Here is a 12,320-nt window from a genome sequence, read left to right as displayed (position 1 = left end):
CCCAATCCCACCCCCCCCACCCCACCCCGAACCACCACCACCAGCCTTGCACAGCTCCCAGAAGTACCAGTTATTGCTTGTAGTTTTCTGGGTCCAAAGCTGTATAAGTTTTGAGGGTCATCCCCTAACCCTGTTTTTCCCATATGTTCTGTTATTTTCAGTGGATGAACTTGCATAAATCAATTTTTTCAGGGACCTGTACATTGTGTTACAGCTGAAACACCTATATATAAATAAACCTAAAATATTACAAAGAGACATATGAACATAGAGACAGAAGAGATGCTCAAACTTATTTATTCTCTTTTTTATTTTTTAATAAAGAAGTGGGTAGTTTAGAGCTAATATTTAAGGGGAATTACTTGCGGGGCACCTGGGTGGCTCAATTGGATAAGCATCCAACTTCAGCTCAGGTCATGATCTCACGGTTCATGGGTTCGAGCCCTGCGTCAGGCTCTGTGCAGACAGCTCAAATCCTGGATCTTGCTTATGATTCTATGTATCCCTCTCTCTCTGCCCCCTCCTGCTAGTACTCTGTCTCTCTCTCTCAAAAATAAATAAACATTAGAAAAATTTTTTTAATAAATTACTTGTGGGGCACCTGGGTGTATCAATCAGTTAAGTACCTGACTTGATCTCAGCTCAGGTATTGATCTCACTTCAAGTCCCACATTGAGCTCCATGCTGGTGTAGAGCCTGCTAAAAAATAAAATAAAATAGGGGCACCTGGGTGGCTCCGTCGGTTAAGCATCCAGCTTCAGCTCAGATCATGATCTCACGGTTCGTGGGTTTGAGCCCCGCATCGGGCTCTGTGCTGACAGCTAGCTCAGAGCCTGGAGCCTGTTTCAGATTCTGTATCTCCCTCTCTCTCTGACCTTCCTCTGCTAATGCTGTCTCTTTCTCTCAGAAATAAATAAAAACATTAAAAATAAATAAATAATAAAATAAATTACTTTTTTGCATAAGTTTTTCAATATATTACTTTTGTATAGAAAAAATTAGCTCACCATAATTTCTATTTGTTTTAAAGACAAATATAGGAACAGCTAGGGAGAGGAGGATACGGGGAGTTGTATACTAGGCATAGAGTTTCAGTTTTGCAAGATAAAAAGAGTTCATATCTATATGAAGCTTGCATTCTACGGGTTTTGGAATCTTGAACACATTTCCAGTAGAAACCTAAAATGGTGGCTAGATTCTTGGACTAGCTTACAAAATATTTTTTTATTTGATCCATAATGTAGCTGAAAGATGACATATTTGTAACAGTGCTAATATATTTTTATCTATAGATGTTCATATCAATATCATAACTTGCTTAAATAATGTATAACTATATCTATAGATAGGGATACCTATATATCTATATATAGATATATATGAATATATATTGATCTTCAGTTACATATTTTTTAACTGGCAGTAAGGTTACTGAATGTTTCATATCTTCATTTCTTTATCTTGTTCTGTTAGATTTAGTGTGCTTGATCTCTAGCAATAAACACTGTCACCAACAGACGGAAGTGGTGGTGCAAAAACAGAGATTAGGGAATAGGGAAACTTTAATATTATCAATTAATGCTATAGGGCTCCAAGATAGATCCTAACCCATTTGTCAAGGACCAACCGTTTTTTAAATGTGGTGTGTTTGGAGATGGATATTGATAATTCAGGGAGTGCTTTTAACAAGTGTCCAGATATAGTCCTGGAAATTTTGAGGATGTGAAATAATCTTCTTTATTTGAGCAGTTATAAAGTAACATAATATTGTTTGTATCTTTTAGAATTCAGATATTCCTATACTCTTCAGTCTACAACGTGTTCTGCTTATTCTTGGCCTGTTCTTCACTGGTCTTTTGCCCTTTGTGCCCATTCGAGAACAGTTTTTTGAAATCCCAATGCCTTCAATCATATTGAAGTAAGTGGTTACTCTGTTTTCATCAACTATTATTATAGGGGTCTAAGATCAAGGCTCATTAATATCAATATCAGTGATAAATAATAGATTGCTGTAGGGGTACCTGGCTAGCTCAGTTGGCAGAGCATGTGACTCTTTTTTGCTTTTTAATGTTTTATTTATTTTTGAGTGAGAGGGAGCATGAGTGGGGGAGGGGTAGAGAGAGAAGGGGACAGAGGATCTAAAGCATGCTCTGCGCTGACAGAAATGAGCTGAACTCGGGGCTCAAACTCACAAACCACAAGATCACGACCTGAGCCAAAGCTGGATATCCATTCAACTGAGCCACCCAGGTGCCCTGAGCATGTGACTCTTGATACTGGTATTGTAAGTCTGAGTTCCACATTGCATGTGAAGATTACTTAAAAAAAATAAAATCGTTAAAAAAAAAGAATAAGAATAGATTGCTGTAGTTTTTTACATGTTTGATTAACTGACCTATATTAATAATGACTTTTGATATAATTAAGACATATTTTTTTAAAATGAACAATTTAGGATTATAAATATTTAATCTGGACCCTTTTCAGGTATCAATGACTTTATGTGCCTGTGTACTCAGAAGTCAGATACAAAGAATTGAGCTTAATTGTTGAAGCTTTTACGCTAACATGTAATAGCAATTGCCCTCCACCTTCCCTAACGTGCTTGTACTTTGTTCACAATAGGACGTGGGAATTCCATTAAACTCCAAATTCACCACTATTATTATTACGCTGAGGCAGAAAAACTACCACCACTGTAACAACAACCAAAAAAAGCTCTGGGAGATAGGAGACAGAAAAGGATAGTGTTCGTTTATAATAGAGACTTCTATATCTACGTAATCTCTTTCCTGGGCACAAAGCCTTGCTTTTCACACACTTATTTACTGCAAAGATAAAAATATATAAAACATTTAGCACCACCTGGCAGATAATAAGCGCTTAATAAATTATAGCTTTTATTGTTCAATTGTGTTTATCATTGCTATCAGAAAAAGATAGCTTTATCTCATAATCCTGCACCATTAGAATGTCATTTCTAGCTGTGAATTTATAATAGTCAGAGTCATGACAAAGGAATTTGGAATTCTTGGGGGAGATCATTTAAATGTGATGTCGTCTGGGGTACCTGGCTGGCTCTGTCAGTGGAGCATGTGACTCTTGATCTCAGAGTTGTGAGTTTGAACCCCCATTGGGCCTAGAGATTACTTAAAAATAAAATTAAATGTGATCTCACTTGCATGGAAACTCTTTTCATCCCCAAACAGAACTTTAAAAAATCAAGCTGAACATTAGTGCAGCAGTGATTGGGAAATATTGGTAAGAAAAACAGTTTGGTTGGTACCTTTGTATTTAGCATCTATGTTTCATGCTTGTTTTCCAATTTGAGTTTCTTTGTGATGAGCATGTTTATTTTACCTATTCCCAATTATATTTATGGGCAGTTTTTTGTAGCTATTTATCAAACAAAACATAAATCACTTCTTGCCTACAAAGAAACCATTTTCATTTGCTGGATTAAAATGATTGCTAACCATTTATTCCTAAAGTACTTAGGTTTCCTCTGGCCTGGCATGAACTATGTGCTCTCTAGATTATGTGCACGTGCTTCTTTTTCATATAGGTATTACTGAAATACAGACATATGAACAAACTTCATAGAATTAATCTTTTCTCTAAAAAAATGTGGATTAAGACAAGGTAGAATATTGTGTGTGTGCGTATGTTCATTTTATTTTTTACAGATCACAGTGGGTGCTTCCTAAGACAACATAATAATTTGTTTAATGAGCTAATTAATGTTTGAGATACTAAATCCTTGAAATTCCTGAAACTGCAACCAGTACTTCCTACATAGGCTAGAGTTAGAGGAAAGGGGATTTTATTCGGAGAGCTTCTAATAAAAACTGAATTCAGAGAGAAAGAAAAGAGTGAATTTAAGTGTGGAGACTCAGAAATATTCTAAGAGTATAGACAGGAGAAGTTAAAAAGGAAACAAGAAGTAAAGATCTGGAGAGAATGAAAATCACTGTGTGCTATTAAACTTAGAAGCTGAGAAGTCATCATAGTATAGAGAGGCTAACCAGAGATTTGCTTTGGGTACAATGCCAAGTTAATGACACAGGTAGTTGTTCTGCTCTTGGCATCGAGGAAATTGAAGAAGGAACTCAGCGTAGGTCTAAAGGTCAAGTATGCTCTTTCAGTAGAAAAGATAATTTAAAAAAAAACAAACAGGGCCTACATTCACTATTCGCAAATCAAACAACATGATACATCACATTAACAAAAGAAAGGATAAGAATCATGATCATTTCAATAGATGGGAAAAAGCATTCAACAGAGTACAACATCATTCAAAATAAAAACCCTCAACAGAGTAGTTTTAGAGGGAACATACCTCAACATAATGAGGCCGTATATAAAAAACCCACAGCTAATATCATCCTAAATGAGGAAAAACGGAGAGCTTTTCCTCTATGGTCAAGAATAAGACAGCCATGTACACTCTCGCCACTTTTATTCAACATAGTACTGGAAGTCCTAGCCACAGGAATCAGACAACAAAAGGAAATAAAAGCATCTGAATTGGTAAGGAAGAAGTAAAACTTTCACCATTTACAGATCATATGATACTCTATATAGAAAACCTGAAAGACTCCACCAAAAAATTACTAGAACTGATAAATGAATTTAACAAAGTCACAGGATACAAAATCAGTGTACAGAAAGCTGTTGCATTTCTATACACCAATAATGAGGTGACAGAGAAGTTAAGGAATCAATCCGATTTATAATTGTATCAAAACCAGTAAGATGCCTAGAAATAACTCTAACCAAAGACGTGAAAGACCTGTATTCTGAAAACTATAAAACACTGGTGAAAGAAATTGAAGAGGACAGAAGGAAATGGAAAGACTTCCCATGCTCATGGATTGGAAGAACAAATATTGTTAAAATGTCTATACTATCCAAAGCAATCAGTACATTCGATGCAATCTTTATCAAAATACCAACAGCATTTGGGGCGCCTGGGTGGCTTAGTCGGCTAAGCGTCCGACTTTTGCTTAGGTCATGATCTCGCAGTTCGTGGGTTCGAGCCCCGCATCGGGCTCTGTGCTGACTGCCAGCTCAGAGCCTGGAGCCTGTTTCAGAGTCTGTCACTCCCTCTCTCTCTGACCCTCCCCTGCTCATGCTGTCTCTCTCTCTCTCTCTCCTAGAAATTAAAAAAAAAAAAAAATTAAACAAAATACCAACAGCATTTTTCATAGAGCTAAAACAAACAATCCTGAAATTTCTGTGGAACCACTAAAGACCCTGAATAGCCAAAGAAAAAAAAAACAAAGTTGGAGGCAGCACAATTCTGGACTTATATTACAAAGCAGTAGTAATCAAAATATACCAGTAATCAAAACATACTGGTATGGCACATACCAGTACCATAGACACATGGATCAATGGAACAGAATAGAAAATCCAGAAATGAACCTACATTTATATGGTCAATTAATGTTTGACAAAGTAGGAAAGAATATCCAATGGGAAAAAGATGTGTCTTCAACAAGTAGTGCTGTTAAAACTGGGACAGCAACATGCAAAAGAATTAAACTGGACCGTTTTCTTACACCATACATAAAAAATAAAGTCAAAAGGGATTATAGACCTACATGTGAGACCCGAAACCATAAAAATTCTAGAAGAGAACACAGATAGTAACTTCTTTGACATTGGCCATAGCAATTTTTTCTAGATATGTCTTCTGAGGCAAGGGAAACAAAAGCATAAACTTTTAAGACTTCATCAAAATAAAAGTTTCTGCACAGTGAAGCAAGCAATCAGCAAAACTAAAAGGCAGCCTACAGAATGGGAGAAGATATTTGCAAATGACATATCTGATAATGGGTTAGTATCCAAAATCTATAAAGAACTTATAAAACTCAACACCCCAAAAATGAATAATCCAATTATAAAATAGGCAGAAGATATGAGTAGACGTTTTTCATAGGAGACATATGACACACAGCCAACAGACACATGAAAAAGATGCTCAACGTCACTAATCATCAGGGAAATGCAAATCAAAACTACAATGAGATATCACCTCACACCCTTCAGAATGGCTAAAATAAAATCTAAAGAAACAACAGGTGGTGGTGAAGATGTGGAGAAAGAGGCTAACCCTAATGTACTGTTGGTGGGAATGCAAACTGGTGAAGCCACTGGAAAACGTTATGGAGATTCCTCAAATAGAACTACCCTATAATGCAGCAATCATACTACTAGGTATTTACAAAGAATACAAAAATACTAGTTCAAAGGGATATATGCACCCTGATGTTTATAGCAACATTACCTACAATAGCCAAATGATGGAAAACAGCCCAAATGTTCATATGCTGATGAATGGATAAAGAAGGTGATACAGTAGTAGTATGCTAAGTGAAAAAAATCCATCATAGAAAGACAAATACCNCCCCCCCCACCACCTCCCTGTGGAATTTAAGAAACAAAACAAACGGGGCACCTCCGTGGCTCAGTCGGTTAAGCAACTGACTCTTGATTTCAGCTCCGGTTGTGATCTCATGTTTTCGTGAGTTGAAGCCCCATGTCCAACTCTGCGCTGACAGTGGGGAGCCTGCTTGGGTTGCTCTCTCCATCTCTCTCTGCCCCTCCCCCACTCATGCTCACACACTCTCTCTCTCAAAAATAAGTAAATATTTAAACATTTGGGGGGGGAAAGAAACAAAACAAACAAAGGGGAAAAAAAGAGAGGCAAACCAAGAAACAGATTCTTAACTATAGAGAACAATTCAATGGTTACCAGAAAGAGGTTGGGGGATGGGTTAAATAGGTGATAGGGATTAAAGAGCACTTGTTGTGATGCGAATTGGGTGATATGTGGAATTGTTGAATCACTATATTGTACACCTGAAAACTAATATTACACTGTGTGTTAACTGGACACTAAATAAAAACTAAAAAAAAAAAAAAACTAAAAAAAGAAAAAAAAAAACAGTACCCAAGTCTTTAAATATTGAAAAGGGAAGAAAAAACATGCTTTCAGGATCTTTTTAGTCTCATTTTTACTCCATATGTCTTTTAATTTGTAGTAAAGCTTGGTTGTATGTTTACACCTACTGTGTACTGTATGTGCTTGCTTTGGCAGCACATATACTAAATCTACTGTATATTCAGTTATAGCAGATACAGTGAGAAAGGCTTCACCAAAAAAGAGAAAACATACGAACCCCAGGCACCCAGGATCTGGAAAGATAACTTTCATTATTTTTTGTTACCTTTTGGTAGTGGTAGCAAAAAACAAATAGCTCAAACAATAGAAACAGAGACCCAAATGGGCTTTATTTTAATTGACTTTGTTTTTTAAATAAAATTTTTTTGAGCACATACTAAGTGCAAGGCACTGTTTTTGTTTTTGGACTCATTTTATTTTATCACACTGATGCCTTCCTGTGTTTCTAATGTATGTTTCAAATTTTTATTTTGCTTCAGGCTAAAAGAACCACACACTATGTCCAGAAGTCAAAAATTTCTCATCTGGCTTTCTGATATGTAAGAATTTTAGTTTTTTGATATGCAAGTTATTGCTTTAGCTATATCTATTAAGTACTATGTTTATAATTTAGAGGAAGCTTTCTGCATATGATTTGTAACAAGAACATATTGAGCACCTACTCCACAGGTGGATGTGTATGAGTTATTTAGAACTACCTTAACTACTAGTCAGAAAACTGTAAGAGGAATCTTGAGAGACAATCTCATCCAGCTTCAGGAGAAAACTGAGTGCCCTCCTACCCAAAAGTAAATGATCAGCCTAGGGTGATCTAGCTAGTTAGTAGCAGAGCTGGTATATATAGCCATCCCCTTCCACCTGTTTGTGCTGTTTTCAGTAACCTGCAGTCAAAGAAAGAGTTGGTGAAAGAAGTGGGTATAGCAATACACTGTATGTAAAAGTATATATTGACTAGTGGCACATTTGTCCAGAAAAATTTGCACCAAGATTTAATAGCAGAAAGGAAGCCCCACCTGCAGGGTGGGCATCTACTTCAAAGAAAATACTCTCATTTCTAAGACATGTTGAGTTTAATTTTAGATAAATACCACAATGTTGCTGTTATGTTTCATTTCTGTTAATCATTCTAATAGACATAAACAGAATAGAAATAATATGTATAACTTTCCCATATAGTTCATTCCCATCATGCTCAAGTGATTTGTATTCTGAGTGTTCACTTTTAAGTCAATTATTTAGAACTCTGAAAAAGGAGGTTTTCTTATATATAGTGTAATTAACAAACGTTAGATTTCTAAGATTGGACTTGAAAGACCAATCCATTATGTAAATAAATTATGATATTATAGAACTTGGCCCAAGTCCACTACCTTATTTTAACTTGGAAAGTTAGAAACAGACTTCTCAGCTCTTTCTGACTCTCATTATGGTGTCAACAGGGAAATACAAGAAGCCTCTTCTCTACTGAGTGGCTTCAATAAGAATGGGTCTCTTGAGGATCTAGTTACAGAAGGAACAGAAAGCAGGTTCTGGTTGTCCACCAGCAGGCAGCCAGCAGTGAAAGGAGACGCAGCAGTTAAGACATAAATGTATTCACAGTAGTTATTGTGAGGCCACTTGAGGCCATTGTGTTATAGCATTGGGATTAAATTTAAGTAGGAATTATAATTCTGAATGTTAGACTAATTTAGGTCTAAGAACTGATTATAGTCCTTTGTTAGAGCTAAGAAATAACTAAATTGGTTCTGCTTTTCTTTTCTAGCTTGCTAATGAGAAAAGCCTTGTTTGACCACCTCACTGCCAGAGGCATTCAGGTAAGTTTCTGGAATGATGCATTTTGGAAACAGTGTGGCTCACCAGTATAACACAAGTGTAAAGGGCAGAAACTTTTAACTGACTTAATTTGGGCCCAGCTCTGCTGCTGCTGCTTTACTGGTTCACATATGAAAACCTTAAGTTCTGCCTTATGTTTGATAAGAAAGCATTGGCATTTCAGTAAGTGGAGTCCCCTTATGTATACAGGAGAGATTAGCTGAAGCCAAAGGGCGGGACAGTGTACATTTAATGAGTAAAGTAAAATATTTTTAAAGGGTTAAATAATTTTTTAAAATTACATGTTTAGAAGGTTGTTTCTAGGTCTGCTGAGATTGTAGTGTATAAATGCAATTATAAAAATAATTTTCTATTTTAACATTTCTTCTCATACTTCTCATGCTTCTAATTTTCAGGTGTATATTTGGGTATTAAATGAAGAACAAGAATACAAACGAGCTTTTGATTTGGGAGCAACTGGGGTGATGACAGACTATCCAACGAAGCTTAAGGATTTTTTACATAATTTTTCAACATAGAAAAGGAGATACTCAGAAGCATTCAAAGAAAACATGAAGAGACCTAAGGGGGAAAAAAAAAAGTTTGCCATCATTTTCCTAAGCCATTTCCAGAATGGTAAAGGTTTAATCAGTTAAGTTTTTATTACCTCATTTTTAAGCTTGTCTGAGAATGTAGAAACTATATATTGTATATTTATTTTAAACAATATTGCAAATTTACATTTGTAAATAGTTTGTTTAGAAAGATAACTGGTTATGAATTGTAACTAGAAGATTATTGATCAAGAGTTCTGTATATGATGCAGTGTTCTATTATAAGTAATTCTAAAATCAAAGACTATTGGATAAATTTGACATTAGCCTTCACTGGAATAAGATCAACCTAATTAGTAAAGCAAAATTACTGAAGGCCACTACAGCTATTCTGAGTCGTCTTGTTATTTCCAGGTACATCTTGATGAAAGAGGAAAGAAAATACAGTAAAGGAGAGCTTAGAAATCAGTGATGTAGTTATCTGACAAGCTATACATTGTTAACAGAAGGCAAACTCAAGAAAGAACTGAAACTTTTTACCTGATCAGAAATAAAAACTGTAGACTATAAAATTTCTTGGTTGCTGTTGTTAATGGAATCTTGGAATCTTGTTCAGCGTAGCAGTGCTACCATGTCCTTTCTTTTCCATAACATTTAAAATGGGAATTATCAAATGTAAATTAAGACAAGATCCACATAGTCACATATTTATGTTTCCTCTAAAGAAATGTAAATTTTCCATTTTTGGCAATGACTGTTTGATCCTACATCTAGATTTTAAATAACATCTTGAATCTTAATAATCCTATAAAACTGATGAAAATACACATCACTGTTTTAATCCTTAAGGTATAACCCACCTGTCCCTAACCTTTAAGGATTTAGTCTTCTGAATACTAAGTGGAAACAATTTCTCAAAGCATTAGGCATCACTTTCTCAGCTTTTCTGATATGACTTCATGTAAATCTGTTTCTAATATTTTTGACTAATTTTCATGATCTCTTTGGGAGGTAAATATAATCTGGAATAATGAGGGTCTTTTACCTAGATTACATCTGTCATTTGGAGTTTGCCAGCTAGCAGCTATGAAGGATGATTATACTCCCATCTATCTCTGGATGATATAAATAACATTTTGCTTTTTTGTTTAATCTGGAATAAAATTTTACAAGAACAAAATAAGGGTTCTTCATTGCTTTTTTGCAGTTGTAATTCCAAATATGCTTCATAGATTTTATACGTTCTCCAGAACCTATTTAATGAAGTGATGAACTGATAATGTGAGTATACACATCTGCTCTTTATCTCTAGAGTAAGGAAAATAAAAGAAAATATGGAAACACTCTATGGTAAAAAGTTGCTTCTTGGCATTTGAACAATAACTTGGGGAGGTAATCCAATATATCATTTTTACTTTCACTTACTATAATTTATGGTTATTGTTGCTAGGGATCATTTTGATTGTTTAGATATGATTCTTTTTGTTATTTTTTCATTCTGAATTTTGCTTTGTTATGATTCAGAGCACCTGAAATTATTTTGTGTCAACCAGTAGAAGATAAAGTACCTAATATGGGAAGGATGTTTACAAAGTCATGTTTTAAAAGTTTGCTAATTTGGGGGCACCAGGCTGGCTCATTTGGTAGAGCATATGACTCTTGATCTGGGGGTTATGAGTTCAAGCCCAATGTTGGGGATAGAGTTTACTTTAAAACTTAAAAAAAAAGTTTCCTAATTTTATAGTCAAGGTGACCTTAATTCACTTAATATAAGTATATAGTCTCTATAATAAGATAGTAGGTATTCACAATAACATCTCAATACTGCTTTTCTGACTGAAGTGTCACTATTTATTTATTTATCTGCCTATCTACCTACCTACCTATTTATTATTATTTATTTATTTTATTCTTTTTTAATGTTNGACCTCCCAGGTACCCCTATTTTTATATATATATTTTAAATTTTTTAATGTTTTATTTATTTTTGAGAGAGAGAGAGAGAGTAGGGGAGTGTCAGAGAGAAGGAGATACAGAATCTGAAGACAGGCTCCAGGCTCTGAGCTAGCTGTCAGCACAGAGCCCAAAGCGGGGTCCTACCCCACAAACCACGAGATCATGACCTGAGCCGAAGCCGGGCACTCAACCAACTGAGCCACCCAGGCGCCCCTATTTTTATGTTCTTTTTAATGTTTGGGTTTTTTTGAGAAAGAGAGAGCATGAGTGGAGGAGGGACAGAGAGGGAGAGAAAGAATCCCAAGCCAACTCTGGTTCTGTCAGCATGGGGCCCAATGTGGGGCTTGAACCCATAAACTATAAGATCATGACCTTAACCAACTAAGCTACCCAGGCACCCCTACCTATTTATTTATTTAAAATACTCTGTATGCTCACTATGGGACTCCAACTCCAAGACCAAGAGTTGCATGCTCTACCGACTGGAGCCAGCCAGGCATCTCTGGAGCATCACATTTTAAATAAGCTTTAATACCCTTTCATTTTGAGATACATATTGCTAGCATAGTGAACAGCATGGTGGGAAAGGTAGAGAAGTGGTCACAAGATGTAATTAGACCCTTCTACTGGGATAGTGGTGGTACTAGATGGGACAGGCCAGGCTATAGGTCGAGTCCAGTATGCCATTTAGTAGCCCAAGTATATGGCAATGAGCAACAGTTAGCAGGCATTTTAGTAAGTAGTTGGCATGAGGGAGTTTTATTTTTTATTTTTTTATTTTTTTTCTTAAATAGTTTATTGTCAAGTTGGTTTACATATAACACCCAGTGCTCATCCCAACAACATCCTCCATGCCCATCACTTCCTTCCCCTCTCCCCCACCCTCTTCAGCCCTCAGTTTATTCTCAACATTCAAGAGTCTCTCATGGTTTGCCTCCCTCCCTCTCCCCAACTATTTTTCCCCTTCTTCTCCTGCATCGTCCTCTGTTAACTTCCTCCTAATCCACCTATATGTGCAAACATATGGT

At 36.0% G+C, this 12,320-nt stretch overlaps 1 protein-coding gene across 2 annotated transcripts in view; it reads left to right on the top strand.

Moving 5' to 3' along the window:
• GDPD1 (glycerophosphodiester phosphodiesterase domain containing 1) overlaps window positions 1–10,679 on the top strand; it is a 56,219-nt gene extending 45,540 nt beyond the window's left edge. Inside the window, exons 7-11 of one of the 2 annotated variants that reach the window (XM_077745537.1) lie at window positions 1,785–1,918; window positions 7,450–7,509; window positions 8,733–8,784; window positions 9,199–9,418; window positions 9,751–10,679. In XM_077745537.1, the coding sequence (XP_077601663.1) occupies window positions 1,785–1,918; window positions 7,450–7,509; window positions 8,733–8,784; window positions 9,199–9,321 (369 nt within the window). In that variant the 3' untranslated portion in view covers window positions 9,322–9,418; window positions 9,751–10,679. Of the gene's footprint in view, window positions 1–1,784; window positions 1,919–7,449; window positions 7,510–8,732; window positions 8,785–9,198; window positions 9,434–9,750 lie in introns of both variants that reach the window. The other variant, XM_077745536.1, reaches the window with a different exon arrangement.
• Window positions 10,680–12,320: the final 1,641 nt, after the last annotated feature.

The sequence above is a fragment of the Crocuta crocuta genome, unplaced genomic scaffold (assembly GCF_008692635.1).
Source record: "Crocuta crocuta isolate KB4526 unplaced genomic scaffold, BGI_CrCroc_1.0 scaffold333, whole genome shotgun sequence".
In the NCBI taxonomy this organism is placed as follows: domain Eukaryota; kingdom Metazoa; phylum Chordata; class Mammalia; order Carnivora; family Hyaenidae; genus Crocuta; species Crocuta crocuta.
The sequence above is the reverse complement of the archived record's forward strand: the minus strand, read 5'-3'. Positions and strand labels throughout refer to the sequence as shown.